Source organism: Tilletiaria anomala (genome assembly GCF_000711695.1).
Source record: "Tilletiaria anomala UBC 951 chromosome Unknown K437scaffold_2, whole genome shotgun sequence".
Lineage (NCBI taxonomy): Eukaryota > Fungi > Basidiomycota > Exobasidiomycetes > Georgefischeriales > Tilletiariaceae > Tilletiaria > Tilletiaria anomala.
The window spans coordinates 192,517-219,774 of record NW_013547020.1 but is presented as its reverse complement, the minus strand read 5'-3'; the positions used below and the strand labels follow the sequence as shown (position 1 = coordinate 219,774).

General features: G+C 54.5%; 10 protein-coding genes across 10 annotated transcripts; 7 read left to right on the top strand and 3 right to left on the bottom strand.

The window, feature by feature from the left end:
- Nucleotides 1-2,683: 2,683 nt before the first annotated feature.
- K437DRAFT_218971 (putative PMA1-H+-transporting P-type ATPase) lies at nt 2,684-5,835 on the top strand (the record flags this gene model as incomplete). Its single annotated transcript, XM_013390785.1, has 4 exons — nt 2,684-2,907; nt 3,001-3,143; nt 3,221-5,559; nt 5,623-5,835. 4 exons carry the CDS (start codon nt 2,684-2,686, stop codon nt 5,833-5,835), a joined length of 2,919 nt encoding a protein of 972 aa, XP_013246239.1.
- A 557-nt stretch (nt 5,836-6,392) lies between these two features.
- K437DRAFT_253095 (uncharacterized protein) lies at nt 6,393-9,668 on the top strand. Its single transcript, XM_013390784.1, has 6 exons — nt 6,393-7,463; nt 7,528-7,619; nt 7,690-7,806; nt 7,872-8,145; nt 8,209-8,725; nt 8,800-9,668. Exons 1-6 carry the CDS (start codon nt 6,689-6,691, stop codon nt 9,563-9,565), a joined length of 2,541 nt encoding a protein of 846 aa, XP_013246238.1. The 5' UTR covers nt 6,393-6,688; the 3' UTR covers nt 9,566-9,668.
- On the bottom strand, nt 9,648-11,143 carry K437DRAFT_70173 (DUF1295-domain-containing protein). Its single transcript, XM_013390783.1, has 3 exons — nt 10,729-11,143; nt 9,938-10,662; nt 9,648-9,820 (listed from the first exon to the last, which is right to left on the bottom strand). The coding sequence occupies exons 1-3, from the start codon at nt 10,991-10,993 to the stop codon at nt 9,731-9,733; spliced, it is 1,080 nt and encodes a 359-aa protein (XP_013246237.1). The 5' UTR covers nt 10,994-11,143; the 3' UTR covers nt 9,648-9,730.
- A 928-nt stretch (nt 11,144-12,071) lies between these two features.
- On the top strand, nt 12,072-14,029 carry K437DRAFT_218841 (uncharacterized protein; the record flags this gene model as incomplete). Its single annotated transcript, XM_013390782.1, has 2 exons — nt 12,072-13,655; nt 13,751-14,029. The coding sequence occupies 2 exons, from the start codon at nt 12,072-12,074 to the stop codon at nt 14,027-14,029; spliced, it is 1,863 nt and encodes a 620-aa protein (XP_013246236.1).
- A 2,561-nt stretch (nt 14,030-16,590) lies between these two features.
- K437DRAFT_70034 (molybdenum cofactor biosynthesis prote) lies at nt 16,591-18,533 on the top strand. The gene is made up of 5 exons (XM_013390781.1): nt 16,591-17,036; nt 17,129-17,417; nt 17,490-18,021; nt 18,085-18,148; nt 18,216-18,533. Exons 1-5 carry the CDS (start codon nt 16,635-16,637, stop codon nt 18,414-18,416), a joined length of 1,488 nt encoding a protein of 495 aa, XP_013246235.1. The 5' UTR covers nt 16,591-16,634; the 3' UTR covers nt 18,417-18,533.
- A 453-nt stretch (nt 18,534-18,986) lies between these two features.
- On the top strand, nt 18,987-19,580 carry K437DRAFT_219045 (molybdenum cofactor biosynthesis protein MoaC; the record flags this gene model as incomplete). Its single annotated transcript, XM_013390780.1, has 1 exon — nt 18,987-19,580. One exon carries the CDS (start codon nt 18,987-18,989, stop codon nt 19,578-19,580), a length of 594 nt encoding a protein of 197 aa, XP_013246234.1.
- Nucleotides 19,581-19,852: 272 nt separating this feature from the next.
- K437DRAFT_70073 (putative guanine nucleotide-binding protein gamma subunit) lies at nt 19,853-20,973 on the bottom strand. Its single transcript, XM_013390779.1, has 3 exons — nt 20,852-20,973; nt 20,610-20,820; nt 19,853-20,245 (listed from the first exon to the last, which is right to left on the bottom strand). Exons 2-3 carry the CDS (start codon nt 20,732-20,734, stop codon nt 20,125-20,127), a joined length of 246 nt encoding a protein of 81 aa, XP_013246233.1. The 5' UTR covers nt 20,735-20,820; nt 20,852-20,973; the 3' UTR covers nt 19,853-20,124.
- Nucleotides 20,974-21,352: 379 nt separating this feature from the next.
- Nucleotides 21,353-23,194, top strand: K437DRAFT_271623 (uncharacterized protein). The gene is made up of 3 exons (XM_013390778.1): nt 21,353-22,034; nt 22,099-22,165; nt 22,251-23,194. The coding sequence occupies exons 1-3, from the start codon at nt 21,817-21,819 to the stop codon at nt 23,121-23,123; spliced, it is 1,158 nt and encodes a 385-aa protein (XP_013246232.1). The 5' UTR covers nt 21,353-21,816; the 3' UTR covers nt 23,124-23,194.
- On the bottom strand, nt 23,159-25,089 carry K437DRAFT_242005 (phosphoribosyl pyrophosphokinase). The gene is made up of 5 exons (XM_013390777.1): nt 24,874-25,089; nt 24,390-24,741; nt 24,265-24,321; nt 24,104-24,198; nt 23,159-24,019 (listed from the first exon to the last, which is right to left on the bottom strand). Exons 1-5 carry the CDS (start codon nt 24,948-24,950, stop codon nt 23,257-23,259), a joined length of 1,344 nt encoding a protein of 447 aa, XP_013246231.1. The 5' UTR covers nt 24,951-25,089; the 3' UTR covers nt 23,159-23,256.
- Nucleotides 25,090-25,952: 863 nt separating this feature from the next.
- On the top strand, nt 25,953-27,230 carry K437DRAFT_265759 (beta subunit of citrate lyase; the record flags this gene model as incomplete). Its single annotated transcript, XM_013390776.1, has 5 exons — nt 25,953-25,994; nt 26,097-26,198; nt 26,274-26,708; nt 26,789-27,055; nt 27,162-27,230. The coding sequence occupies 5 exons, from the start codon at nt 25,953-25,955 to the stop codon at nt 27,228-27,230; spliced, it is 915 nt and encodes a 304-aa protein (XP_013246230.1).
- Nucleotides 27,231-27,258: the final 28 nt, after the last annotated feature.

The window sequence follows — 27,258 nt, the reverse complement described above, 5'->3', positions numbered from 1 at the left end:
CGCAAGAGTATCATCTGAGGCAGGGGCGCTAAGGGCTCCAGTCGTCGGCCCCCGGCTTATTCGCGGAAACATGCTCTCCTGGAGCAGTGCTTGAGTCCTGGATGGCCTGCCAGAGTGGGTACTCAAATACAACTGGTGGAATCGAATACAGGCCGAGCTCGAACGTCGAGACGCTTTTGGGAGTCGACACTCGACCGAAGCTGACTGGCTGGCCGACAGTTGATGCTGTTAGATATCGCGATGATACTTACATTGTGCACATGTATGTACAAGCTCTATTGTGTGCATTCCCTCAATGAGCGCCTCTAAAAAGCCGTTCGTGTTGTTGTCGCCTCGAGCTCCACAGGGTACGTCACAACTTAGGCACACATGTGCTTTCGGAATTTGCGAATCGAAGTGTTCAGGAAGGGTCTTGAAGAATTCACGGAGTCTGCGAAGAGCTTCGAGTGCAAGCATGTACCTAAGGGGAAAGCCAACCTCTATCGAGTGCCAATAGTTCGCACATCCATTCGTACATTACACATTGAAACCGAAGCTCGCGGGGGCCGCCGCACATCATTCATCCTCATATACATGATTTTCGATTCATACTACTTCGAACCGTGCATAGAGAATGCCAAGTTTGTCATCTACCCTGCTGAACTGGCATGCATGGGCAGAAAGATATATATAATCAAGCTCCTTGTACACAAGAATCTGGAACTGCATGCCAGCTCGGATGTTTCCAAAATAAGCGATTCTTCCTGTTCATGTGAAGTTCACCTCGCGCCCCTATCGAATCTGTGGTCTCATAGAGAACAGCTTGTGATTTGCGCGAAGTCCAATCTCGCCAAGGTCCTCACATAGCGACAGCTCTCAGCGTAATTGCAACAAAGGTTAGCTGGGCATTCGAACTTTGGCATTGCGTCTTCAGAAGTTGCATAAGCGCGAGTAAGAGTTAAGCAGCTTGGCGGATGTCGGGAATGCCGTATGCACGTTCATCCTTGACACGTAGATCGATGTTATAAAATGCAGGAGAGACGGAGGTGCCGAGCAAAATTGTTCTTTTACAGTTCGGGTGGTGCAGAGGAAGTGGGGACCTGGAAAAAGAGCCGGGGATGGATGTGGGGACTACATGTAAACGGATGAGCACTGGGTGAACGAAGGGAAACCTGTGCGCTAGCGTGTCGAGCTCAACGACATGGCCGTTGTAGACTACATGCCTCCAGTCCGTTGAAGCGCGTCTTGGCAAATGGTGAGACAGCAGTATCGCATTCGTGGTGTGTAGCGCATAGAGTGCTCAGCGAACTTCGCTCGCCCCTCTGCAGCTCACAAAAGTAATTTATCGACGCCTTGCTGCGGGCACGCTAGGATCCAGGAAGACTGGTAACGGGCTGACAGGGATGATGAAGAATGGAGGGACAGCTTGGCGGTGGAGGTAAATTACGCTGATGATAGGGGACATGAAGCGACCCAATTTGCGAACTGCGGCAATGAGATGCGGTGCGCAGCGGGTTCAGGGAACTGCGGCCCACCGTGTGTTTTTGCTTGATTTCTTTATACGTCTTTCTTTTTTTGCCGTTACGTGCTTGGCCAGTGGATGCTGTGGTGGAGCATGTTTTCTCCGAGAAAACACAGCACCACAAGCTGACGACAAGCACCACAGCGTGCCTCTGCGACCGGCGGCTTGCGCTCCTTTCTTTTGGCGCTTGGCAGGTATTTGTCGGGGTGGTCGGGCATGGAAGGAAGAATCCCACTGGAACGGCCCACTCATTTCTTTCTTTTTGCACCTCGCTGCGTAAATCTTGGGCGTTGCCGCTCTCGGCTCTCTCTTATCGGTACCTGGCCATACGTCGCTTCCAAGTTCGTTCTTCGACCGAATTATGCGTTGCCGGTTCCTGTCACATTATTAGACGGGAGAGCTCGTCCGGTAGGTGGAGAGTCCTTTCCTGGCTCGTGCAGCGTGAACCGCCCCCTAGACCCACATACAGATATCTTTCTTTTCGCTGGCGGATGACATACCTGCAGGCAGTACAAGCGCGGCCAACGTTCGGTGAACTGCCGCATCCCAACAGGCACGCACAAGGAGAGAGACGCGTATCGATGGGGGAGGCTGATCATCCAGCTTGCCGGCACGATGTTGCTCCGCCGCATGCACTGTGTCAGTGTCTGGGTCTGTGTGTTGGAAACGGTTTCCTTCTCACCGCTCGTCTCCATTCCAAACGGATGCTCTCTGCGGTGGGATCCCCCTCTGGCGGCTCAGCGTCTTGTCCTGTCCGGTCCCCGATACCTTCCGCTCTATACTCTCTGTTCGGTTCGGGGTTGCTTCTATTCTTCCTTTAAACATCCCCTATCTGAACAACAGCATCGCCGTCCCTCCTCTTCGCCTCTTCTTTTTCCTTTTCTACCTTCTTCATCCTCCCTTCCATTCTCTCCCACCTTCCCCTTCACTTCCTCCCCTCCTTTGGCTTCCGTCGGGTTTAGTCAACAACCAGGTCGGCTGCCTAGCGGATTGTCGCACCTTTGTCTTCGATTGCTCGAGCAAAGGTCCCATCCATCCGCCCTTTCAGTAGCCTCTTTCTCCCATATCGGGCTTGAGGTGATCTTACAGTCCCTTTCCGCGGTCCCATCAAAACTAACCCATCTGCCTCCTGGAGCACACAAAAGTAACAGCACAGCAGATCGGTCACAGCAGTAGACAAACATGTCGGCAGAGAAGGGTAACTACCCCCACGGGGTCAACGAAGAGTACGCAGCCCTTCTGGACTTCATTCGAGCACAGAAGGCACATGGCGGCGATGACGAGAACGATGACGGCACTATGATCGTCAAGAAAAGGAGCTTCCTAACCCCATGGAAGACGCGGGAGGTTCGAGTGAACAAGAACGGCGAAGAAGAGACGGTCGCAGCCAAGGTTCCTGCATCATGGTGAGTGTATAACGAGCACATGCAGTCACCTCGCTTGTTATGACCACGCTCAATTACTGATTTCCGTATTACTACTTTATTTCCAATCAAAAGGCTTGAAACCTCGATGCAGAAAGGTGTCAGCGCGAGCGACGTGGACAAGCGACGACTTCAGTTCGGTTTCAATGAGCTTGAGTCTCCGTCTGAGAATCTCTTTCTCAAATTCCTCGGATTCTTCAAGGGTCCAATTCTTTACGGTGAGAAACTTGTCGGCTTACTGGATTTTTTAATGTCAGTTTCTGACCTTCGACATCCAATAAACGATTGTTTGCAGTCATGGAGTTGGCAGCCGCCCTCGCCGCCGGTCTTCAAGAATGGGTCGACTTTGGTGTTATTGTCGCCATTTTGCTCTTGAACGCTTTCGTCGGTTGGTATCAAGAAAAGCAAGCTGGTGACATTGTCGCCCAGCTCAAGGCTGGTATCGCACTTCGGGCAACGGTCGTTCGTGACGGTCAAGAACGGGAGGTCGAGGCGCGTGAACTCGTCCCTGGTGACATTGTTATCGTTGAAGACGGTCAGACAATTCCCTGCGATGGCCGTCTTCTCGCTGAATACGATGACAAAGATGGCTCTCAAGCTTATGCTATTCTTGAGAAGGCCCGTGCCACCAAGCGTGACGACGATGACGACGAGGGTGTCGACAAAGGTCCGGCGATCATCGCCTGCGACCAGTCGGCCATTACTGGTGAATCTCTTGCCGTTGATAAGCACATTGGCGACACTGTCTTCTACACCACCGGTTGCAAGCGCGGTAAGGCCTACATTCTATGCACAGACATTGCCAAACAGTCCTTCGTCGGTCGCACCGCTGCTCTTGTCCTTGGAGGCGAGACGGAGGGTCACTTCCAGAAGGTCATGGGGTCGATCGGCACGGCACTGCTCGTCCTGGTCATGGTCTTTGTTCTCGCGTTTTGGATCTCCGGCTTTTTCCGCAACACTGGCATTGCCACTCCCAAAGAAAGCAACTTGCTTATCTACACCCTGATCTTCCTCGTTGTCGGTGTTCCCGTCGGTCTTCCTTGCGTCACCACCACCACCATGGCCGTAGGCGCTGCATACCTCGCCAAGCGCCAGGCTATCGTCCAGAAGCTTACTGCCATCGAATCTCTCGCCGGTGTCGATGTCCTCTGTTCTGACAAGACTGGTACTCTCACTGCCAACAAGCTTTCGATCCACGAGCCGTACACTTCTGAGGGTGTTGATGTCAACTTCATGATGGCTGTGGCCGCCCTCGCGTCATCACACAATGTTCGTTCGCTTGACCCGATCGACAAGGTCACCATCTCTACCCTCAAGGATTACCCCGGTGCTCAGGATGAGCTCGCATCTGGCTGGCTCACTCACAAGTTCATTCCCTTTGACCCTGTTTCCAAGCGTATCACCGCTGAGGTCGAGAAGGACGGTAAGCGCTACACGGCAGCCAAGGGTGCACCCAACGCTATTCTCAAGCTTTGCCAGCCCGACGCTGAGACCGCTGCTCAGTATCGCAAGGTTGCTGGTGATTTCGCTTCTCGTGGTTTCCGTTCACTTGGTGTCGCTATCAACTCTGGTGGCCAATGGAAGCTTCTCGGTCTTCTCCCCATGTTTGACCCTCCTCGCTCGGACACTGCCGCCACCATCGCCGAGGCCCAGAACCTTGGTATCTCAGTCAAGATGCTTACCGGTGACGCCGTTGCTATTGCTAAGGAGACGTGCAAGATGCTTGCTCTCGGTACCAAGGTTTACGACTCGCAACGCCTTATTGGCTCTGGCGGCATGGCCGGCTCTGCCATTCACGACTTTGTTGAGGCTGCCGATGGATTTGCCGAAGTTTTCCCCGAACACAAGTACCAGGTTGTAGAGATGCTTCAGAACCGCGGTCACTTGACCGCCATGACTGGTGACGGTGTCAACGACGCCCCCTCCTTGAAGAAGGCCGACTGCGGTATCGCGGTGGAGGGTGCCTCTGACGCTGCCCGCGCTGCTGCCGATGTTGTCTTCCTTGACGAGGGTCTCTCGACCATCATCACCTCGATCAAAGTCGCTCGCCAGATTTTCCACCGTATGAAGGCTTACATTCAGTACCGTATTTCTCTGTGCTTGCACCTTGAGATTTACCTCGTTCTTACCATCATCATTCTGGACGAGACGATCCGTGCCGACCTTATTGTCTTCATTGCGCTCTTCGCTGACTTGGCCACCATTGCCATCGCCTACGACAACGCCCCCCATGCCAAAGCACCAGTGGAGTGGCAGCTGCCCAAGATCTGGATCATATCGGTTATTCTCGGTGCCCTGCTTGCTGCCGGTACCTGGATCATCCGCGGTACTCTCTTCCTCCCAAACGGCGGTGTCGTCGAGAACTTCGGTAACATCCAAGAGATCCTCTTCCTCGAAGTCTCGCTCACTGAGAACTGGCTTATTTTCGTCACTCGTCTCGGCGGTGGAGAGAGCGACATTACGCTCCCGTCCTGGCAGCTGGTCGGCGCCATTCTTGTTGTCGACATTCTCGCTACCTTGTTCTGCCTCTTCGGCTGGTTCGCGGGCGATATCCCGGCCAACTCTCCTGCAATCCTTAACAACAAATGGACAGACATTGTCACAGTCGTCCGTGTTTGGGCTTACTCTATTGGTGTGAGTTTTGACTTCAGTGGCGACAAGGGTCGTTTTGCTGATTTTTTCTTTCCAATGATGCAGGTCACGATCATCATCGCACTTGTCTACTACATCCTCAACCAGATTGAAGCGCTCGACAGGCTCGGCCGCCGCCAGCGCTCTGTCAAGAACCCAATCCTCGAGGACTTTTTCACCAACTTGCAGCGCCTCACCATCGTCCACGAGAAGTCTGACAAGGACGGCGAGCCCGATGTTTACAGCTTTGCCCCTCGCGTGGAGATCGATGACGAGTAAAGTTTGCGCATTTCTGCAAGCTTTTCTTGGACACTGCAAACGTCCTTGCAAGTTCTCTAGCGCAAAGAAGATGAGGATCCTCATTGCATCTTCTTTTCTCCACATTCCTCACTCGTAACCTGCACTACAAGAAACAAGAACGCCGACAATGCATTCGACAAGCAAAGACCGACTTCGGTAGGCTTCCTTGACTACTGCGACTCTTGATGCTCGAGCGCGCGCGGCCTTGGCGCCTGCCTGCCTACTAGTTTTCAAGCATCCGATACCGCCGTTGGTTCTCCAACCTACATACATTCTTTTAGCCTTCTTCAACTTCGTCTTTCGCTTCCTATATAGTCAAATACAGCTCTTTCCTTTGGTTGTTGTTTCCCTGTCTTTTGTTCACATGCAATGAAACTGGGGTTCGGATTTCCAATCTTGGCTCTGTGTGCTCTGGTGATCTTCTCGTCCCGTCTCCCACGCCATGAACGGATGCGCGCTCGCTATGTCTCAACACATTTTCATAGCGCAGAAGGGCCGGAGGAGTTGTAATGGCTTGCTAGAATCAGTCCCTTTTCTCTAGGCTTGGGACTCGCCAACAACATTTCCTAACCATCGTGATGTGAATGGAAGAGAGTTGTGCTGCAGAAGGACATCCGGCGCTGAGAAAGTTGGAACCAGTCACCGGTCCAAAAGACTGTGACAAAAGCCGAGCCGTTTCTGTCAATGTCTCTGACTCTCTTCGCTGAACGTCCCTTCTACCTACATTCTCTATTCTTTTTACAGCTAGCTTTCAGCTGCAGCTCATTGCAGGCAAGAATCTCTGTCGTGGTAGAAACTTATCACCCTTGAAGATCCTGTTGTGGAGGATGCAATGCAAAGTGACACGTTCATCGAACCAGATGAGCGGTTGGGGACGTTTACCTCCCTCCTCAAGGCCCCGCCCGCCTCTAGCACGCATCTGTCTCTGCTGGATGACAATACGTTATACGGCTCGATCGCTTACTATCTTTCAGGCCTGCAGGACGAGTATGCAAGCACCTTCGCATCGGTAGTGGCAACTTCCGGCTCCTTCTGGGCGGCGCATGGCCGCGAAGCGTCGTTATCGTCGGGTGTCGATGAGGCAAGCGTCGCAGCCCTTCTCTCCCGTGCTACAAATCTCTCGCGAGCAGTCGCTCAAGCAACTACACGCCGAGTAGAACTCCTTCTCAAGAGCCGACTCGGATCCGTCGGCTGGGGGACAAAGCGCAAGCTGTACAATTGGGTTACGAGCATCATCCTCGCGTGCCGCTATGACATCTCCGCTTCGCTACCGGACCCTGCTCCCACTGAAATGCAAGCGCTCCAAGGCCAACCCATCCCCAGGCTCGCCATTCTGTCAGGTCTCCTGCTTGGCTTACATGCAGTAAAAGAAGAGCAAAAGACCAGTGGCCAAGCTCAATCTGCTCTCAGCTTGAGGAGCTGCTTGCGAAAAGTGGAGGATGAGTGGATTGTCAGCTTCTCCGAATGTCTTGAGTTAGTGGGTCAGATATACCTGCCGCAGACCACAGCAACGAGCAGGCAGCAGTCGAACCCTAGGGATGCTTGGGAGCAGGAGTTCAGGAAACACGAGCAGGCGCAAATGGATTCTGACCCCAGCCATTTCACAAGTGCGTGGGCAGCATCACTTTTGAGCAAGTCCTTCCAGGATCGTGCTGATACTTGTATTTGCAGATCGAAGGAAACGTTGGGGAGTATCCTTGACACTAGCTGCTCAAGTTGTGCAGTACGTCCCGCAGCGAAAGCTGGAGACTTTGCCGGTACAGGTGAGACAAGCAGTATTCAATGCTCGAGGATGGAACATTACGTTATGACACAGCTGTTGTTCATTTCAAGTCGCTTTTGTACGTTGCCTCAGACGCTATGCTGGGCATATTCGAGCACCACGATGTGCTGCAGAGAATCGCAGAAGATGTTACGCGGTCAGGCGAAGATGATAAGTTGAACATTGCCGTAAGTTACCATTTCGAAATAGCCACGGGTTGCGGGCACTGAAATTTGATCCTGTTGCATAATAGAGCGACTCAGAGACAGCCCGAAGAGTCAAAGCGCTTGCAGGAGACAAGCTGTACCCCTGGTTAGGCCCAATCTCGCAACTCGTCGCCGTAGGACTGTCGCAAGCAACTCTGCAGTTATCGCTAGCAGACCTCTCCGCTCTGGCCTTGATTCGCCCTGCAGATTCAACGCCGGCGAACTTGGAACCCTTCTTCACCCGCGTAAGAGTCTTGAGCGAGCATATAGGTATGCTATGGCTTGGCAGTGAGCTAGCTGGTACCGACAATGATCAGATTAGTACGTGTCGATTGTTGTGACGCTGTAATAGTGCGCCACTGACGATTTTCATGTCGATATTAGACATGGACTCTCGCGAGACGACAAAGCAACTGTGGAATACCTTCAAGTCGTATATCTTTTGTCTGACCATGCCATTCGACTCCCTGATGGAGGCAGTGATTGACATGTGTCCCTCGCCCACGGTACCCATCGCAGCCCGCCCACCTCACAAATCTGGGCTCACAGGTCGTTGGCCAGCGGTCGCTTCTTCGAACCTACCGCCACAGTTCTTGTCCATCGTTCAATCTATTCTCCAGACCTACGGCCATCTCTACTGGATCGTGAGCGCATTTGGTTCCAATGGATTCACCGCATACACACACATCTTCTATTCGAGCCTGGACATCATCGGCCGTGATGCCGAAGCATGCGTGGCGCTCATGGAATTGATCGAGCCAACCGATTCGCTGGGCAAAAAGCTGGAGATGAATGATGCTAAAAGAAGCGCAATAACGTACTACCTTGATGTCGCTGAGCAGCTCACAGCCTCGCTACCCGACGAAATCATTGAGGCGAGACTGCTACCAACTTGTAGACCGTGAGTCTTACTTCCAGTCGGGCTTCCTTGCGATCGTGTGTCCTGATTTGTCTTTGAATGGGTTCGATATTCAGATACCTGGATGATCCACGGTTCCGCACGACATTCGAATCTGCGCACTCTGTCGTGCTCGCAATCTTCAGCAGCCAAAAGCGCGTCTGTATGAGCCTGGTACCATATTACGTCGATATTCTGTTGCGCAGCTATCCGTCTCTGCTCACAAGTGTGCAGCTGGATCACGCCTTCTCCACCATTGTCAACACTGCTTCGGACACAGACGATGCAGTTGCTTGGTGGGCGCTGATGCAGCTTGATGACGCGATTGACCGACAACGGCTGCTAGTGAACGGTGAAGACAGTGGAGAGCCAGTATCAACACCTTCGCAAGATTTTGATGCCACTGCGACATCGCGAAAGCTGGAAGCTGCTGGGCCAGCTGAGAATCCATCGCCGGACGAAGCGCTGCAAGCGCTAGAGATGACTTATATCTCGCAACTCAGCAGCATCAACTTGACGCTTCTGCGCTCTGCGCTTTCACGCGTGCAAACGTTCATCCGTGCAGCTGCACAGCTTGATGCAACACCGGTACAGCCGCAACAGCAAGAAAGTGAAGGCAAAGATGCATCGACAGCTTCGGTAGCAAGAGTTTCAGGAGCAGTGGCGACGCTAGGTAGAAAGGGGAGAGGCAAACACAGAAAGAACGAATCGCTAAGCAAGGGCCGGGCGAAAGTGCTTGCGCTGTGCGGGCACATATTCGATGTTCTGGCACAGTTGGACGCCAGCACGCGTGAGGAAGGACTGCGATGGTGGACAGAGCACCGAATTGAATTTGGCGTTTAAAATATCCATTATGCTGATCGCCTTCATGGTACGCCCAGAGGGCACGTAGAAGCGTGCGTGGGGGAGTGTAAAATACATGATGCAGGAAGAATGAGCTATTCTACAGAACAAGTGGACGCTTGATGGCACATGCAGCCAAAGGTAAAGAATTCCAACCCGAGGCGTTCAGGCGTTGTTCTCGGCACGTTTCTTACGCTCCGCAGCTTGGATTGCTTTCGTCCCATCCTTGGCCTCATCGAAACGGTACATTGGTAGCTACGCGTGGCGCAAAAGTGAGAGCCGGAGGCGGAGGTGCATCAGCCATTTTTGCTCTCCTTGTTTCTTCTTCTCTCCATGACTGCGAGGCAACGTGGATTCGTTGCTCGTACTCACATCTAGCAACACCCACGTCTTGACGAATCGCGGTAGCGGCCAGTAGAGCGCCGGGGGTAGGGGTAGGAGAAGGCTAGTCCGTTCTCGGTGTGCGCGCATGCGTGCCCACGGGTCGCATTCCCTCTGCCACTTGCCGAAAGGCTCGAGGTCGTTGTGCCCGTCGTCGCTGTCAGGTCCATGCGACATGAGGAAATACTTTTCCTGTGTCGGCTTTTCTGCAAGTGGCACGCCAGATATGAAAAGGAGGAGCACCATGGTGAAAAGCGGAGAGAAGACAGATGCTATGAGCGCCGCGCGCCCGCCATGCGAGATGCTCGCACTGGTCGTGCTGTCGCGCTGGTCGATGGCTGGGCTTAGGCAGAGAATGTACATCCCCCACCAGAAAAGGATTTCGCCAAAGTAGTTCGGACGACGCGACCAGCCCCACAAGCCCAGGTCGATGATGGCGCCCTTGAGCGCCTTGGTGACACACTTGAAACGGTATTTTTGCAAGTCGGCTGTGGCCTCGATCAGTACACCGAGGCCGCAAAGGATGACGCCGGCGATGTCCTTGTCCGTGCCAAACGAGAGGTGAATGCCGCCGCGCGAAGGGATGTTCGTCGCGGGCGAGTTGAGCAGGATGGCGGGCAACGAGACGACCCAGACCCAGAGCAGCTGGAGGCTCCAGAAGCCGGCAAGGCTCAGAGGCTTGCTACGCATCTCGTCGAACCGCTTGTCTCCGCCCACTTTGCAGGACCAAGCACCTGGAATCAGAAAGATTGTTCCGGCAGAGAAGTGAAACAGGCACTCACTTTTTAGCATCCTGAACAGCTGCCATGCGCCCAAACGGACGGCCCAGATCATGACGAGCGTGCTCGCAGCGATGTTGCGACCATCATACTGGCCACCAAGACAAAGCGTTATGAGCGCGAGCGCAAAGAAATTGACTGCGGACCAGAAATCGGTGATGGTGTCGATCTGCAGGCCGAAGGCGATGGCGAAGCCGAGCGCCTGCCAGCCGAGCGAGATAAGGAAAGTGAAGGCGAGGTTGTACTTGTCTAGGACGTAGACCGCCATTGCGCCTGTTGCAGCTAAGTTTCATGAGTTCTTGTGACACACGGAAGAAAGCCTTGATACGATGATGAACCGACTCGGAGGCGATCCTCACCCTGGTTGCATAGTGCCTGAAGTCGACGAACGAAGGGGGCAAGTTTGTTTTTGTTACGCATGCAGCGTCGGAATCCGTAGAGCTTCTTGCTGGCAGACAAGCGGATGAGCAAAAGGCTCATCGTTATAAGCCCATTCTGTGACCGGTATGGCTCAACTGCTGGCATCAAAAGTCCATCCTGCACCTCGACCCCTTTGCGACGTCTTTCCATTATGGGGGAGATAGCGGAGCTTGTGTCAGCCAGCGTGTTGTCAAATTGATACTATAGGTCAAAAGTCTTGGCTGTTTTCCGCGCTCCAGTTCGTTATTCGGTGCAACCATGCGTCATTTCGGTGCAGCAGATGCTGACCCAAGACACGATAGGTGGGAGGGAACTCGAAGCTGGCAAGTCGCAAGCTGCGAGCGCCGCACTGTAAGACGAACGAAGCAGGGTACAGTGCTCAATAGGAGGAGCTGCCAGAATGTGCGTGCGCCTGGATGTGCCGCCCTGTGGACGCAGCAGCACAGCAGGAGAGCGAGCGAGTGTGGCATGCTGTGTAGACCCAACAACGCAATAACGGCTTTCTTCGGATGAGCACTGGCTGGCGAATGCCAATCGCGTCTCACAGTGTACCATTCACACCTTTTTGGCGTGCGAAGCGTGCTTCTGTGGAAATCCATCGCGTCACCGATGCTGTTGCATGTTCCTCCCTTTCCCAACCCATCGACACCTACACGTCCAGCGGCACATACTAAGGGCAAGAGCACCAGTGTATGCTATATCAGGCAGCATTCGCTTGGAACGTATTCTTGCGTAGGTGTGCCTTGCCGGATCGACAGCGACTTTCCCCCCTGTTCATCTCGCAATCGTCTCTGCTACTGCAGCCCTTAGCCCTGACTCAATTGCCCCCTCCACCACCCCCTAGATCGTTCTTCCCATCTCGAGTTACCAATGTCACCATGGCAGCGAAAGCATTAGCTGGATCAAAGCGCGCCACACCGACCGCGATGAAGGAAAATAAGACCGAGAGCAAGTCCAAGTCAGACGTCGACCACAGCAGCGATGAAGAGGAGGCTAGTTATCCGGCTCGCAAGCGAAGCAAAAAAGAGGATGGAGACGCGAAGAAGTCGACATCGAGCGCTCCCGCATACGGCAAGGGCCATCCCAGGGCCAACGAGCTCAACCCCCGGCTGCCTAAGAACGTCACCCCACTGGAGGACCTTCGCAAAGCCCTCTCTTCGATTAGGACGCTAGAGCCAACGTGGACCAATGGCAGAAATGTGATCTACTGGCAGCGCAACAAGGATCTCCGTATCGCCGACAATCACGCGCTGAGCCTCGCGTCGTCGATCGCGCAGAAGAACAAGGCGCACATCATTGCTCTGCACGTGCTCTCGCCGTCCGACTACGCGGCGCACGACCGTAGTCCGAGGCGCGTGGATTTCATCCTGCGCAATTTGCGCATCCTACAAAAGGACTTCAAAGAGCGCTTCAACATCCCATTTGTCGTCGTAGAGCACAAGGACCGTAAGACGCTGGTGGACAGGGTGCTTCAGCTTGCAGACGAGTGGGGGGCGACAAACATCTGCGGCAACATCGAATATGAGGTGGACGAGTTGTGGCGCGATGCAGCGCTTGTCCGCAAAGCGGAGAAATCAAAGAACACCATACATGCAGCCTTTGTGGACGATGCCTATGTCGTCCCCCCCGGAAAGGTCATCACCAAAGATGGAAGACCATACAGTGTTTTTTCGCCTTGGAATCGTGCGTGGACGGCGTACATTGAGAAACATAAGGACATGCTCGAGGCGCATCCTGACCCGGAACCTAACGACAAAAAGGCTATCACGAGCGACAGTAAGTTGCAGAAGCTCTTCGACAGCAAAGTACCGGACCACGTCAGCGGCTTTGAGTGCGATGCCGATGACCAAAAGTATATGGCCAAGCTCTGGCCGGCGGGAGAGGAGGCCGCACAGAAGGTGCTGCAGAACTTCTTCTACAGCAAAGGCGGCATATCCATGTTCGAGGAGCCTGCGACGGGCGAACCGAGGACCATGGTCAAGGAAGCCGACGCGAAGAAGGGAGAGGAGACGCGTCTGTCTCGCTACAGCACTGGGCGCAATCTAATGAACGAGAACGGGACATCGCACATCTCGCCCTACCTCGCCGCTGGCATCGTCTCGGCGCGCGAGTGTCTGCGCCAGACGAAGGCTATCACAAAGAACCGCCTGCACGTCGGCCGCGACTCGGGCCCGGCCATGTGGAACACGGAGATATCCTTCCGCGACTTCTACGCGCACGTCCTCTCCGCGTGGCCACGTGTCTGCATGGGCCGCGCATATCTGCTGAAGTATGAGGACGTCATCTGGGAGAGCGCGGAAGGGGAAAACTTGGAGAGGTGGAAGCAGGGCAAGACTGGCTACCCGATCGTCGATGCGGCCATGCGCCAGTGCAAGAAGCAGGGATACATGCATAACCGCGGGAGGATGATCACCGCCATGTTTCTTACTAAACATCTCATGATCGATTGGAGGGAGGGCGAAAGGTGGTTCATGCAGAACTTGATCGACGGCGACTTTGCCAGCAACAATGTGAGTTCCCACGCCGCTCCTTCAGATCTGCCGCTCATCGTTGCGCCCACGTGCTGACCGCATCGGTCCTTCGCTGCTCGCTGCTTGGACATTAGGGTGGCTGGCAATGGTCTGCCTCAACCGGCACCGACCCGCAGCCGTACTTCCGCATCTTCAACCCGCTCAGCCAGTCCGAGAAGTCCGACCCGGATGGATCGTACATCCGGCACTGGGTGCCCGAGCTGAAGAATGTCAAGGGGAACGCAATCCACGCGCCCTATGACCGCATGTCGAAGGCTGAGTTTGATAAGTTGGGATACCCCAAGCCGATCGTTGAGCATACTGAGGCGAGGCAGAGGGCGCTGAGGAGGTTCAAAGCACCCGGCAAGAAGTAGAAAGTAGGATGGGCTCATTGTTTGAACTTTCTTATTATCCCGGAGAGATTCTGCAGGACCTGAATTGGTGTTCGTTTGTATCTCAGGGTTGATTCGATCCGACAAGGTCATTTTTGCTCTGCATTCCATCGTGTCAGTGCGATCTAGGATTGTTAAAAGTCGGAAAAAAGACACATAAGCAAGGACGATCAGAAAGAGCCCATGAGAATCGAGATAGCGACGCTGAGTGATGTTGAGACTTGAGGGTTCTGCCGGCGCAATCTTCGAGAGATGGATCACACGATCAAAGCAGACACAACCCCGCATATTGTATGATTTCGGTACTCTAAGGTGGTGTTGCTTCGTACCTTAACAGGGGGCTTCGAACCCTTACCGTTCCACGTGTTTAAGTACGAAGCACCAACTTTGCACCAGTGTTGCTTCACGTCTTTTCACCGCTGTCCATCCAGAGTTCAGCTGTACGGTATATAAGTTTGTTTCTTCCACATTGTACAATGTGGGGACAACACTCAGGATCCTCGGCTCGATCTCAGGCATCATTCGAGGCACCAAATCTTACATACTCTTCAATGAATATAAACTTTCAGGGTGCTCTTTGATTGCCTACCTCTTCGTATGTCGGAACAAGAGTAAGGACCGTATCATTATAGACAGGGCTGGACGAGCAACCATGTGCCACCATGCTGCTCTCCAGTGGCTTCAATTAGATTCAAAAGAAAATGTACAAGGCACAAAAGTGCAACAACAGATCGACAAAGAGCACGCTTCCTTTTCCTCGAGAAGCGAGCTGAGCGTCTACCGCGCCGTAATAAAAACAAAGAACAGGCTACAATAATGACGCAGTGTGGATCTCTCAAGGTACTACCTGAAGACCCTGTGCCTGCCACAATGCTGGGGAATTTCGGATACGCTAGAAGAAATCCAGCAGGAGCATGGCAACGAGAAAGCCGCACAATCGTCCTCTGTCGAGGTCGGGCTGATCAACTTTATGTGGCAGCAAGGTGCCGATCAAACGACTACCATCGACAGTTAGAAGACGCTGATGAACAGGAAAACAAGGCTAATCAATTTGGTGAAGCAGCAGCAAGAGCATGAACAAGCGCGCGCACGGTTCCAGCCAGTCCCCTCCAAAGTCTCGACGAGTTTCAACCCCAACCCGCTCGCAGAGAGGGAACGACCAGTTCTCATTGGGCATGCGGAAAGCTGCACAACTTTGAAAACGATCCAGTGAATAGCCTAAACTCGCACCTGCTTGCGCACCCGAGTCTGTCCATACGGGAGGGCTTGAGGAAATTGACTAGGCGAATGACTTGCGCAAGTTGGCGCAAAAGCTGCAGGCATTGTTCGTCGAACAACTATCCTATCGTTCGTCAAACCTTCGACCAACCATCGCTTCTTACGGTCGCAGAGCTCGGTACTTGTGCCATCGCAAAGCATGGCTTGGCGGTGATTTCCTAAACTCCTGGGGACAGCTACTTCAGCACGATGCACTTATGTCAGCGAGACTCGACGGCACCGTGGGTCAGAACCCTCAGCATTTCCATCATAGAAACATTCCAATTTCTTCTAGGAGATGGCACCACAGAATACATAGGAGATCAGGGATATGACGCGAAGATCGGCTTGGTGGATTCATATGTCACCGTGGCTGACTTTTGGGTAGGTAGGTCGAGACCTCCAGAGAATAGAAAGCCGGAAGCAGAGGTATCAGGTGCGATTCACTTTATGAACAAAGAATGCAGTAAATTCTTTGTGCTAGATACATTGAGAGAATGCGATCAGGTGCGTGTGTCTACTATTTATGCAATGCGAGCAGGGTATTACACCCAAACACAATGTATTGTGCATGCCAAATAAAGGTGCTGTTTGGTGGAAGCTGAGCCCGATTTGTGTTTGCTGCGCTTCCCCCTACGGCCGAATGATTCGACTGCCGCTCCTGGTGACGACTGACGTCGGCAGGCGACATCATACGCCATGGTTGGCGCACAAACCCGGCGTGCCCCTGACATTCAGCTCTTCAGCAACACATGACACGACAGACCAACTGACACCAAGACTGTTAGGATCGAGGAGGATCGACTCAGGATGATCACTCACCGTGGCACGACCTGGAACCCTTAATGGAAAGACAAGCCTGAAATGTGTATGAATGATACTGATTCTCAACACGTATCTTTGGACAAGCATATACTCTACCGCTGAACAAAGACTCAAAGTCGTCAAAGGTGTTGATATAAGTGATGCTCAGATATGTCTGAAAGGGTTCAGGCTGTTGAACCTTTGTTTCGCTAAATGGCTAGAACCAATTTGTTAAACCAGGCACAGAAGTGGTACTAATACCCATGTACGTCAATGAATAGCTTACTGGCCAATATCGGTATTAGACCTCGTCAACCAAGTGTCCATATACTGTGATCCTATGCACAGATCTCCCCCAGAGAAGATGGTGGAGATGGTGGAGACGGTGGGAGGATGGGGGTCCATTGAGTGCAATACAGGCATTGACGAAGGCCAAGTGAAGCAGCCTGTACAAAGGTTGATGCGTCGTACCTGGGACAGTGGAGCGGAACAGGGCTTGAAGCCCTTGTCAAGGTACGAAGGGACAATGTCATATGGTATGAAGTTCAACACCGCAGCAACCAGTCGCATTCTCATCAACGCACAGTTTATCAATCCCATGCCACTGCATGTATTCAACGTGCCTGTCATCCTAGTCGACCCTCAATCCACTCAATCTGCCAGACAGTGTGGCATGATGGCTTGCACAAACAGGGCTGCTGCAACCCTGGCTTGTCGCACCGGGAACAACAGTGGCTTTGGCGTTGGTGCCTATGTCGCCAGTCGCTCCGCCAAATACGGCAGACTCGCAGAATCCAACAGTTATCAATGCGGGCCACCAGGACGCTGGCTCGCCACAGACACAAGAACGGCCATTGCTGCGAGGGATGCAACGCTGACTTCTCAGCTCCCGGCAGGGAAATCAGCTCGAGACGCGTCGCGAGAAAGAGTGAGCAGGATTGGTAGCATTCGGCCGAGCTGATAGCATGCTTTCAGCCTATATCCGCTGACACACGCGCCGTAATATTTCGGCCTATATAGATCTCAGCCATCGACGCAAAACACACTTCCTCTCAGACCGCATCGCTACTTCTGCGGGACCGGCACGCGCGGCAGCACACCTACCTGCGCATCTCGCTAACCGAACGCTGCAATCTGCGCTGCATTTATTGCATGCCCGAAGATGGCGCAACATTGACACCGAGCCCGGAACTGCTGACTGCGCAAGAGGTGCAGAGACTTGCGACACTCTTTGTCAAAAATGGCGTGGAGAAGATCAGACTCACTGGCGGCGAACCGACTATTAGGCGGGATCTCGAGGATATCATCGGTGCGTTTTCGCATTCCAGAGCATCACTGCTTGAGCTTTAGATAAGCTGATTTACTTTGATTTGGAACATAGGATCTTTGAATGAGCTTCGATCGATGGGATTGCGCTCAATAGGAATGACTTCGAACGGTCTGGCTCTCGCGCGAAGGCTACCACGCTTGGTCGACCAAGGGCTTTCGCATCTGAACCTCTCTCTCGACACCTTTGACCCGTTCAAATTCGAGCTGCTGACGCGCAGGCCCGGCGGCGGGCTCGACGCGGTGCTCAAAACGCTCGATGTTGCACAGAAGCTGGTGAGCGCTGGCGCGGGTATGCAGTGTATCAAGATCAACGTCGTCATGCTTAAAGGTGTCAACGATAGCAAGGAGGAGATCAAAAGCTTCATTGATTACACGCGCGACCACAACGTTGTCGTTCGCTTCATCGAGTATATGCCATTCGACGGAAACAGATGGCAGACGTCCAAGCTGGTGCCTTATCAGGACTTACTAGCTGTCATTCGCGAAATGTACGGCGACTTTGAACGCTTAGAAGACGAGGCAAACGATACCAGCAAAGGGTGGCGCGTACCTGGTTACAAGGGAAGGGTCGGGTTCATTACTAGGTGAGGTTGAAATCGTCCTCCTTGAGTCATGACCAGGTCACTGAAGTGTTTACCGGCCTTCAGCATGACGGACCACTTTTGCAACTCGTGCAATCGACTGCGCATCACCGCTGATGGGAACATGAAAGTGAGCTTTGCACCAGAAGCCATCAAATCGCCCTGTACTTCTCCTGACATTGTCTTGTGTTCTATAGGTCTGTCTCTTTGGGAATGCTGAAGTATCTCTACGCGACATCATGCGCGGGACCGGGCCCAATGGACAAGCGACGGATGAAGAATTGCTCAAGGTCATCGGGGCGGCAGTAGGGAGGAAGCACGCAAAGCACGCCGGTATGTCAGGGCCTGCTGAGCTTGCGCAACAGAAGAATCGACCAATGATACATATCGGCGGGTGACTAGCTTTCGCTGAGGGGCGCGGCGGTCAACGTTCCAGGGCTTCCAGAATCAACAGCTTTCCGAGTCACCGGACAAACCTTGCTCTCGCCGTCCGGGCCAGATCTGCGTCACCACGACTTGGGCTTAGGCTTTCCACTACTTTGGGACGGCAGCGTTTCTACTCCTCGAAGTCCGATGATGAAGGACCTTGGAATCGCCTCGACGCTGCAGCTGACGCAGCGTCTGCCAGCAAGATGACCTGGGGTCGCGCCTCCACTGGTTCGCTCACGGAGCAGCCACGAGTGCAGACCTGGTCTGAATACATGGGGCACAACGCCAGCGATGATGAAGACAACCCATGGGCCAATCTAGACGCCTTCGCCGATAGCGCAAGCTCAAGCCATGCGCAACCAACCGCAGACGGTACACGCTTGGCAGAAAGCAACCAGATAGTTCGTAAGCAAAATGCAATGGCATCATCAGCCACAGCTAAAGCTGAGCGCATAATGCTAGAAGCAGCTGTCGCTCAGATGCTAGCAGAGCAGCAGTCGCAAAATGATGCTACAGCATCTGCTCAGCCCGCGCCACCCATGCGCGGCAGCATTCCACAGCCTAGTCATTCAACCTCGAGGGACTTTGCCGCAGCGTCAGGCTTCACGCACGTTGATGAGGCCAGCGGTCAAGTGCGCATGGTCGACATCAGCAGCAAGACCAGCACGAAGCGAACTGCTACCGCACGTGGTCGTGTATGGCTTCCGCGCGCCGCCATGAACGCTTTGCGGGCGAGCGAGCAATCTGACGCATCCTCGGCTGTTCCAGTGCCAGCTTCTACAAAGGGCCCTGTCGTACAAACGGCGCAGCTTGCCGGAATCATGGGCGCCAAGCGGACGTCGGACCTGATCCCCCTGTGCCACCCGCTGGCGTTGACGAAGGTCGCGGTGCACATCACCTTTGACGACGACGAGGAGCTCGAGCCCGAGGGCGGTTACCTCGTCGTTGAATGCACGGCGAGCACGACGGGCCAGACAGGTGTCGAGATGGAAGCGCTGACGGGCGTCAGCGTTGCGTGCCTCACGATCTGGGACATGGCCAAGGCGGTCGCGGGACGCGAGATGTACATCGAAGACCTGAAGGTCATCGCCAAGAGTGGCGGCAAGAGCGGCGCGTGGCAGCGGAGCGATTGACGATGCTCTGCTGCTCGGAGATATATCGCTTGCTGGGTGACTCTGTTTGTAATGAGACAGCAATATCAAAGCCGACCGAATCGCATGCAACCCATTCTCGGCGGTTAGTCAATCAGTCTGGTATTGCAGTGAAAGAGATGGCTAATAATGACATGCTGTGTGTTGCGAGGAACAGAAACAGAAAAGACAGAGTGAGAGACGGAGTCATTATCCGATATTGCGATGCAGGTCATCGGTGGGACGGAGAGGCGGTATATCGGACCTTGCCTTGCGAGTGCGCGGCAACGCCACTAGGTGGTTCCCAGGGGGCGTCTTGATGGTGGCGATCGAGTGATTAGGACGAGCATACAGCATCGGGGCCATGTACCCTGTATCCGCAACCGGCAACATGCGAAGGTCGCCTAGATGGGTCGAATGCCCGTCCTGAGAATATCAGACTGCTTCTTCCCTTTGAAAGCATGTATGCTCGAGCATCGCCACCCGCCACAAAAGCGAATGCGTCTGTGCCGATCACTGCGATGGCTAAAAGATGTCCATCTTCGCATCACATGATAGCACACTCGCATCCGCCGCCATGCGGAGCATACGGGTCTTCCCGCTTGTCGACGGGGCCCCAGACGGATGGGACAAGGTAGTCCTTTGTTGTCTTGCAATAGCGAATCAGGCTGTGATAGGGGCAGGGAATGGCAGAGGACGAGAGTCATGGAGTCAGTGAATGAGCTCAAGGTAAAAGCAAGTAAAAAAGCAGAGAAAATATCGCTGTAGTGACAATCTGACCGCCTTCGAAGGCTATCGAGTTGCGAGAGAAAAGGGAAGCACTTAGCCTCCTCTGCAATCGGCAGTCATTTACAGAGGAGGCTCACCCTCTCCGCCAAGCCCAACATTGCAACGGAGCATGGAGCATCTGACCAGCAAACCCAGGCCGCGTAGCGCATCCTTGCCGCCATACCGAGTCGTTCGGATCACCGAATCTTAAGAAGCATAGAGACCGAAAGAAAAGAACGCTGCACATTGGCGCAGCCCACTCACGATGCGCTCGCTTCTGAGACTTTTACTCGCGGCCGATCCAGGTCCTCTTTGAGCCGCATGTTGTGCTCGGTGAGCCGCCTAAGCTTGAGCTCGGACATGCTCTGCTTGTGCGGTCGGGTGTTCATATTCGGGATTGTCCTCGTCTTGGCCTTTGTCTTCGTCTCTGGGCGTCGCCGTCAGAGGTCGTCGAAGTTATGTCTTCGCCGTTTTACTCGCGCTGCCACTTCTGCCGAGACTTCTACTGAGTATGGCGCGCTACTCTTGCTTCGGAGAGCAGCGAAGCAAGCAGGCGACTGCGGCCAGACGAGGTTAGTCTTAGACGGTAGCTCGGGCAGCGCGAAAGCGTTGCAATGGTTGGAAGTATTGGATGGATGGTCTCTGTATGTATGCGTGCGACTGCTCCTCGTCGATGCGTTGTCGCCGGCGTTGGAGGTGGATAAACGGCGAGGCAATCCAACTTGTGGTGAGCGGCCGTAGATGGTAGTAGCTCTCGTCTCCGTTTTTGCTGGGCCTTGCGTATCGAAGCGCCACGATTGAGATGGCTGGGGATAACCATGTGGCTCGCTCCCTCCAATGCGCGGTTGGTGTGTAGCACAGAAAGGGTCACGTGACCATGGATTCAGCGCTATTGAGGCATGGCCTCATCGGCAGACCATCCACCAGCGTCCTCGCCCCTCTTATCTATCACTCACGATACGCTATGCTGTATGTGCACACCCGTATGCTCCTCAGCCTTGTAGGGATCTAGCCATTATCCCCGCTTCCGTGAGAGCTGACAGGTCCCAACACATGCACTTTCTCTCGCTCACATGGCAGCCGCCGAAAGGAGCCTGCTTTTGGGAGGTTAGGGGGAAGGAGCTACGCCCGAGTGGCACTAGAGCACTCAAACCACGAGTTCAGAAAGGCGTCACTTTTGCGAGTGCTCCTGCCCCTGCTGCAAACCAGGCACGAGCACATATGGGGCCACTCAAAATGGCCACCACTTCGTGTTGGCGTCTATTCTCCTGGTGAATAACCCTAACTTCTTACACCATCGGCCACGTCTCCGCATCATCGCCCTTGTTCGTCGTCCAGACGAGACTGGAGGCGTCGACGTGGCGCACGTCCTACGCACATGATGAAACGCACGAGGACTGGCATTAGTAGGTCAGAAGACCTCAAGGAAAGCTAGCGTCCTCAGCTCCTTACGAAACCGAGGCATTTTAAAATGACAAGCACGCAAACGTTCGCCAAGACTCGGCGTCTCGTCGGCCGTGCAGAATGGCACCTCGCGAACACGTCGCCGTTGGTCTCTTCCTCTACAACTGCCTCAGAGCGAGGCGACGACAGGATGGACCGCTGGAGGCTGATTGCGTTACAAGGCCAGTTAGAAAAAGCACAGAAGACGCTGCAGGGTATCGATCACCGCACCACCCGGGAGGATGCGTGAGTCGCTTTCGTTCCGCTTTGCACCAGCAAAGTTCCACGCTGATTTCTTACCGCTGTGCAGTGATGAAGCTGCTCGCCTTCGAGCTCGGCTGGGAGAACTGTACCATCAGGTGCAAACTCTGTCAAGGGTGAGGGGTGACTCTGTCTTATGGGCTTACAGTCTAGCTGCTGCTAACCAGATGTACTGTACTGCGCCTCCTACTCTTCGCCAAGGCCCTGCGAGCAGGCTTTCCCGCCACAACAGGTAGTGGCTCCAATGGCCATAGGTCTTATTCATCCTTGGCGGCGGTAGACACACTTGCACGATCATCCACAGCTCCCCCAACAAGCACATCCATTTACGCATCCTTGGCGGCCGGGCTTGGAGGCCTGTCCGACGATTCGTCCGAGGGGGAAGAGTCGTGCCGCAGCACCTCCCGTATTTCCTTGTTCGCAGGGAGCAGCGGCGTGCAATTTCTTCCTCGTCCACGTCGACGTACGCGTGTGCTAGCAGGGCCTGATGCTTCAGCCATCGACACCGCCGTATCCCTAGCGCCGACGGCGACCGCTGATGGAAGCTCGACATCGGCTGGCGCCAGCTCGAGCGCGACGGCCGCCACCACCGCTACGCATGACTCACTGCGCCAGCGAAGAGGCGCAACACGAGAGGCCGATGCGGCCGAGAAGCTTAGCGAAGACGCAGTCGCTGCCGAGTACGGCGCGGTGCCGGTGGCCCCCGCCGGAGCCGAGAAGGACATATATCCGCCGCCGCGCACCGAGCGAGGCGACTCTTCAGATCCGGCGACGTCGACGCTGCTGCAGTCTAGCCGGGCCGTGCAAGAGTCGCTATCGGGCGAGCTGCTGCGCATGGCCTCTATCCTCAAGAAGAACAGTTTCGCGTTCGCCGATGCGCTCGAGCGCGACCGCAAGCTCGTAGAGACCGCCGGCGAGCAGCTAGCACAGAACCTGGGCCTGATGACGCGCGCGCGCGGCAGATTGGGCGAGTACAGCAAGACGGCGCGAGGCATGGGATGGATGACGCTCGGATGCCTGCTCACCGTGCTTGTCAGCTGGATCTGGGTGTTTGTGCTTATAAAGCTGACATAGCATAGTATGATTTTTTGTCCCTCAGAACGATGTTAATGATGATGATGGTGGTAGTGACTTTGTACAAATACAGAAGGTTTCTATCCAGGCCCCATGTACGCGATGCGATGCCAAGCGTAAGCAGTCACGCTCATCACTCGGCACGTGTCTCGTTGCGCAGTGGACTCGGCAATGGCGGGGTGCTGTGCTGGCTCAACTTCGGCGTTGCCGCCGCAGTGGAGAGCGGGCCACTGGCGTTGCCCGTGCTGCTACGGCCGCTGCTTGTCGCGTTGGTCAGAAAGCCCGAGGAATTTGAAAGCTCGGGTGGATCTGGTGTGGTGTAACTGCTCCGTGGGAACTGCCGATTAGTCGAGAGGCCGTGCGTGCCACTGTTCCCGTGCCCGTATCCGTTTCCACTGCCGCCACTTCCGCTGCCGACGTTCTCCGAGCTGACAGACCGCGAGAGGCTCTGGCGGTAGGGTTGCGTGGTATCATAGGGCACCTCGTTGAAGAGCACGCTGACGCTTTCGCCGTAGTGACTTCTGCGGATCGTCTCGGCGAGGACATGGCTAATGTCAATCTCTTCGATTTTGTCGCACTGGGCCCGATTGCGCGCCTGCGGCAGCGTGTTGGTTACGACAAGCTTCTCCAAGCTAGACCTTCTGATGCGCTCGAGTGCAGGCCCAGAGAGAATGCCGTGTGTAACGATCGCAAAGACACGCTCGGCGCCAGACTCGGCGAGCCGTTGGGCGGCGAGTTCAAGCGTGCCGCACGTATCTGCCATGTCGTCGACGAGGACGGCGACTTTGCCTTTGACGTCTCCGACAAGCACCATGCGCGACACCTCGTTGGCCTTCTTGCGCTCTTTGTGGAACAGCGCAAAGTCGACGTTCAGCCGGTCCGCGAGGGACGTTGCTCTGTAATGCGCGTATTTAAATGGGATGCTGTCAGCGAGCTAGCTTCGTCGCTTACGCCAACATCAGCTACACAAGCATGCACACCTCTTCGCACCGCCTGCGTCAGGGGAGACGATGACGACTTTTTCCAAGTCGATCATCTCTCGGATGAATTGGAGTGCTGCCGGCTCGGCGTAGAGCTGAAATGGGAACGGACGCGTCAGCTTGCATCTCGAAGAGAGGCAAATGATCGCATGCAAACGCACATTGTCAACGGGTACATCAAAGAAGCCCTGTATTTGAGATGCGTGTAGGTCCATGGTCTGCAGAGAAATTTCGGGAGGAGGGTCAGATTGAAGCTCTATAGAAAGCAGAGGTGCCGAAGGCTTACAATGACATGATCGCATCCAGCCTTTTCGATCATGTTCGCTACGAGCTTTGCGCTGATCGGCGCACGGCTCTTGTCCTTCTTATCCTGCCTCGCATAAAAGAAATGCGGGATGACCGCGGTGACGCGCTTGGCCGATGCGACCTTGCAAGCGTGGATCATGATAAGCAACTCCATGAGGGAGGTGTTGGGCGAGATGAACGACTTGCCCGTCACCGTCGGCGCTGTGGTCGGTGTGCAGCAAGAGGTGTTGATGATGTACACATCGTGCTCGCGGACCGACTCAGCGATGCGGATGAGCGATTCACCAGAGTCGTTGCGTGCGACAGTCGCCTTGCTCAATGGGAGGCCAAGTCTGAGAGCCGATGCAATAGGACGAACGAGCAAGATATGACCGTCAGAGTGTCAGCGACCGGAAGCGGTAGTCATGCATCACCGCCTTGGCACACAAGCAATTTGTGTCAGACATTCACGCTCGAGAACGTACCTCTTTGCGATCATATTGGCGAGCTCCGGGTGAGACGACCCGGAGAAGATCTTGATGCCGCCTGGTGCGCTTGTCATCTTGGGCGAACTTCTCCGCCGCCCCAGTTTCAACCAAGCGAATCAGTCTATTTTTCCTGCCTTGTCGCTGGTTGCGCTTCGTTGAGCGGGTCGTCGCAAAACTCGCACCTGGCAATGAACCTCGTCAGGCCTTTGCAACGTCCCACATCTCTGTCCACCTCGCTCGAATGCAGATGAAAACGCGAGCTCGATTGTTGCGTGTGACAGAGAGACTCTGCCGGTCGCCGTTCCCACATTATTCAATCTCCTTTCCGCCGTTCCGCCCGCTCCTTGGAAAAAAAAAGGTGTGTCAACGCGCTTGCATATGCACACGCTGCGTTATAGACTGCTCCCGTGGCGGGTGGAGATGTGTTCACGTGACCCACACACATCTGGAGCACACCCATGGAGAGCTTTTTTGTGTTGGCGCAGTGATGTCAGAATTGATTGGCCTCTCCAGCGGGAACACCCTCTCTGCTAGTAGACGACAAGGTGTGCTTACGCGTCAAGAGAAAGGCGGCCTCCCCAGGCTACGACGTTGAACTGGATTGCCTGCCATCCGCGATTCGTGCAGCTGCTCACCCCAGAAGCATCCAAGTCCGCGTTGCGGAGGCTCAACAGCGGAGACGGGGGCGCAGGAGGATACGTCGCTCGGAGCCCCACCGTGATCGGTACGGTACCATTGCCGAGATGCAGTCCTTGCGTCCCACCATCGTCCGCTTCGCGGGGAGATCCAACCCGACTCACCTTTGCTCAGGAACGCAGCAAGCAGCACCGTGCTGCAAGGCCCTGCTATGTGGCGCTCGATTTGGCCGTACACTACCCCTCGCCTCCATCCCCGCTGCGGCACAAGCGCAAGCCACGGCAGTAGCAGCAGCAGGTCCAAGCAGAAGCCTACACCTTTCTGCTCGCCATACGCGAGATGTCAGACGGACTACGCCGCCACCAGATTCAACGGGAAACGCGCATGCGACGGGTGCTGAACGAGAATGGAAAGATGAAGCAGTGGAAGCAAGACGAGCCATGCTCTATGTCCCGGGCAGTTCTGAGAAGATGATCAAGAAAGTGCGTTGTGCTAAGCTCGTGAAACTCCGGGAGCAATTCGAAGATCTGACATAGAAATAATTTGCCTCTGTCACGTTTCTGTCTCCTATGCCGGTCGAGCAGTCGCAGGAGTCTGATTCTGACTGTATCATTTTTGATCTGGAAGACAGCGTTGCCGCGCACCGAAAAGGCGCAGCTCGTGAAGCAGTCCTGCATGGCCTGAACGTAAGTACCTGCCTGTCTGCTTTGCACCGTCTAAATCACCTCTGATACAAGGTATTTACGAACTTCATGGCATAGGCCGCTCCTCGACCAGGTCCGGAGCTAGCCGTGCGCATCAATCCGCCTTCTGGTGATCATTCTATTGCTTCCGACGATCTAGATATCATTCTTCCTTCTCGACAACTGCAGGCAATCGTCATGCCCAAGGTTGAGTCGAGTGACGATGTTAAGATGGTATTAGACAAGGCAGAGCACCTACGACAGGATTACGATGCCCCGCTCTCGCTAATTCTCTCCGTCGAATCTGCGGCGTCGCTCCTCAACATGCCGCACATCATCGAGGAAGTCAGGAGCTGGGGCAAAGGCCACCTCGCGTTCATCTCTGCACTGCTCTTCGCCAGCGAAGACTACTGTGCTGCGACGTCCATCATCCGGACAAAGAGCAGACGAGAGCTACTCTTCCCGCGCGCACACATGGCGACAATCGCAAAAGCCTATGGGTTGGCTGCCATTGTGAGTTTTCACATATCGCACCGAAACCCTTCCATCATATATCGACAGACTGAACCGCGCTGCATCTCTGTGCACGGAAGGACATGGTCTGCGTCGATTACAAGGACGCCTCGTATCTCGCCGAGGAGTGCCGCGACGGGCGAGAGTTAGGCTTTGACGGCAAGCAGGCCATCCATCCTGCGCAGGTGGCAGAGATCCAGCGAGCCTTCTCGCCCAGCGAAGCGGATGTGCTGCGTGCCGCGCGGATAAAGCACGCATACGAGCAGAGCGTCAAGGACCACAAGGGCGCCGTAGGGATGAAGGAGGGCGACAGCATGGTCATGATCGACGCGCCAATGCTGAAACAGGTCAGTGCTGCCGTAACGGACCGTGCAGGCCGTTTTCTTGCGCCTACGCCCCTGTATGCTTATCACATGCATGATAATTGCGCTCTCTTTCATTCGTTCCGGACAGGCAAGCGATACATTGGCAAAGGCGCGGATCGGTAAGATGAAGATTCCGGACGTCTCGACGGAGGCTTAAAGGTTCGAAGATTGCACGAATTGATCCA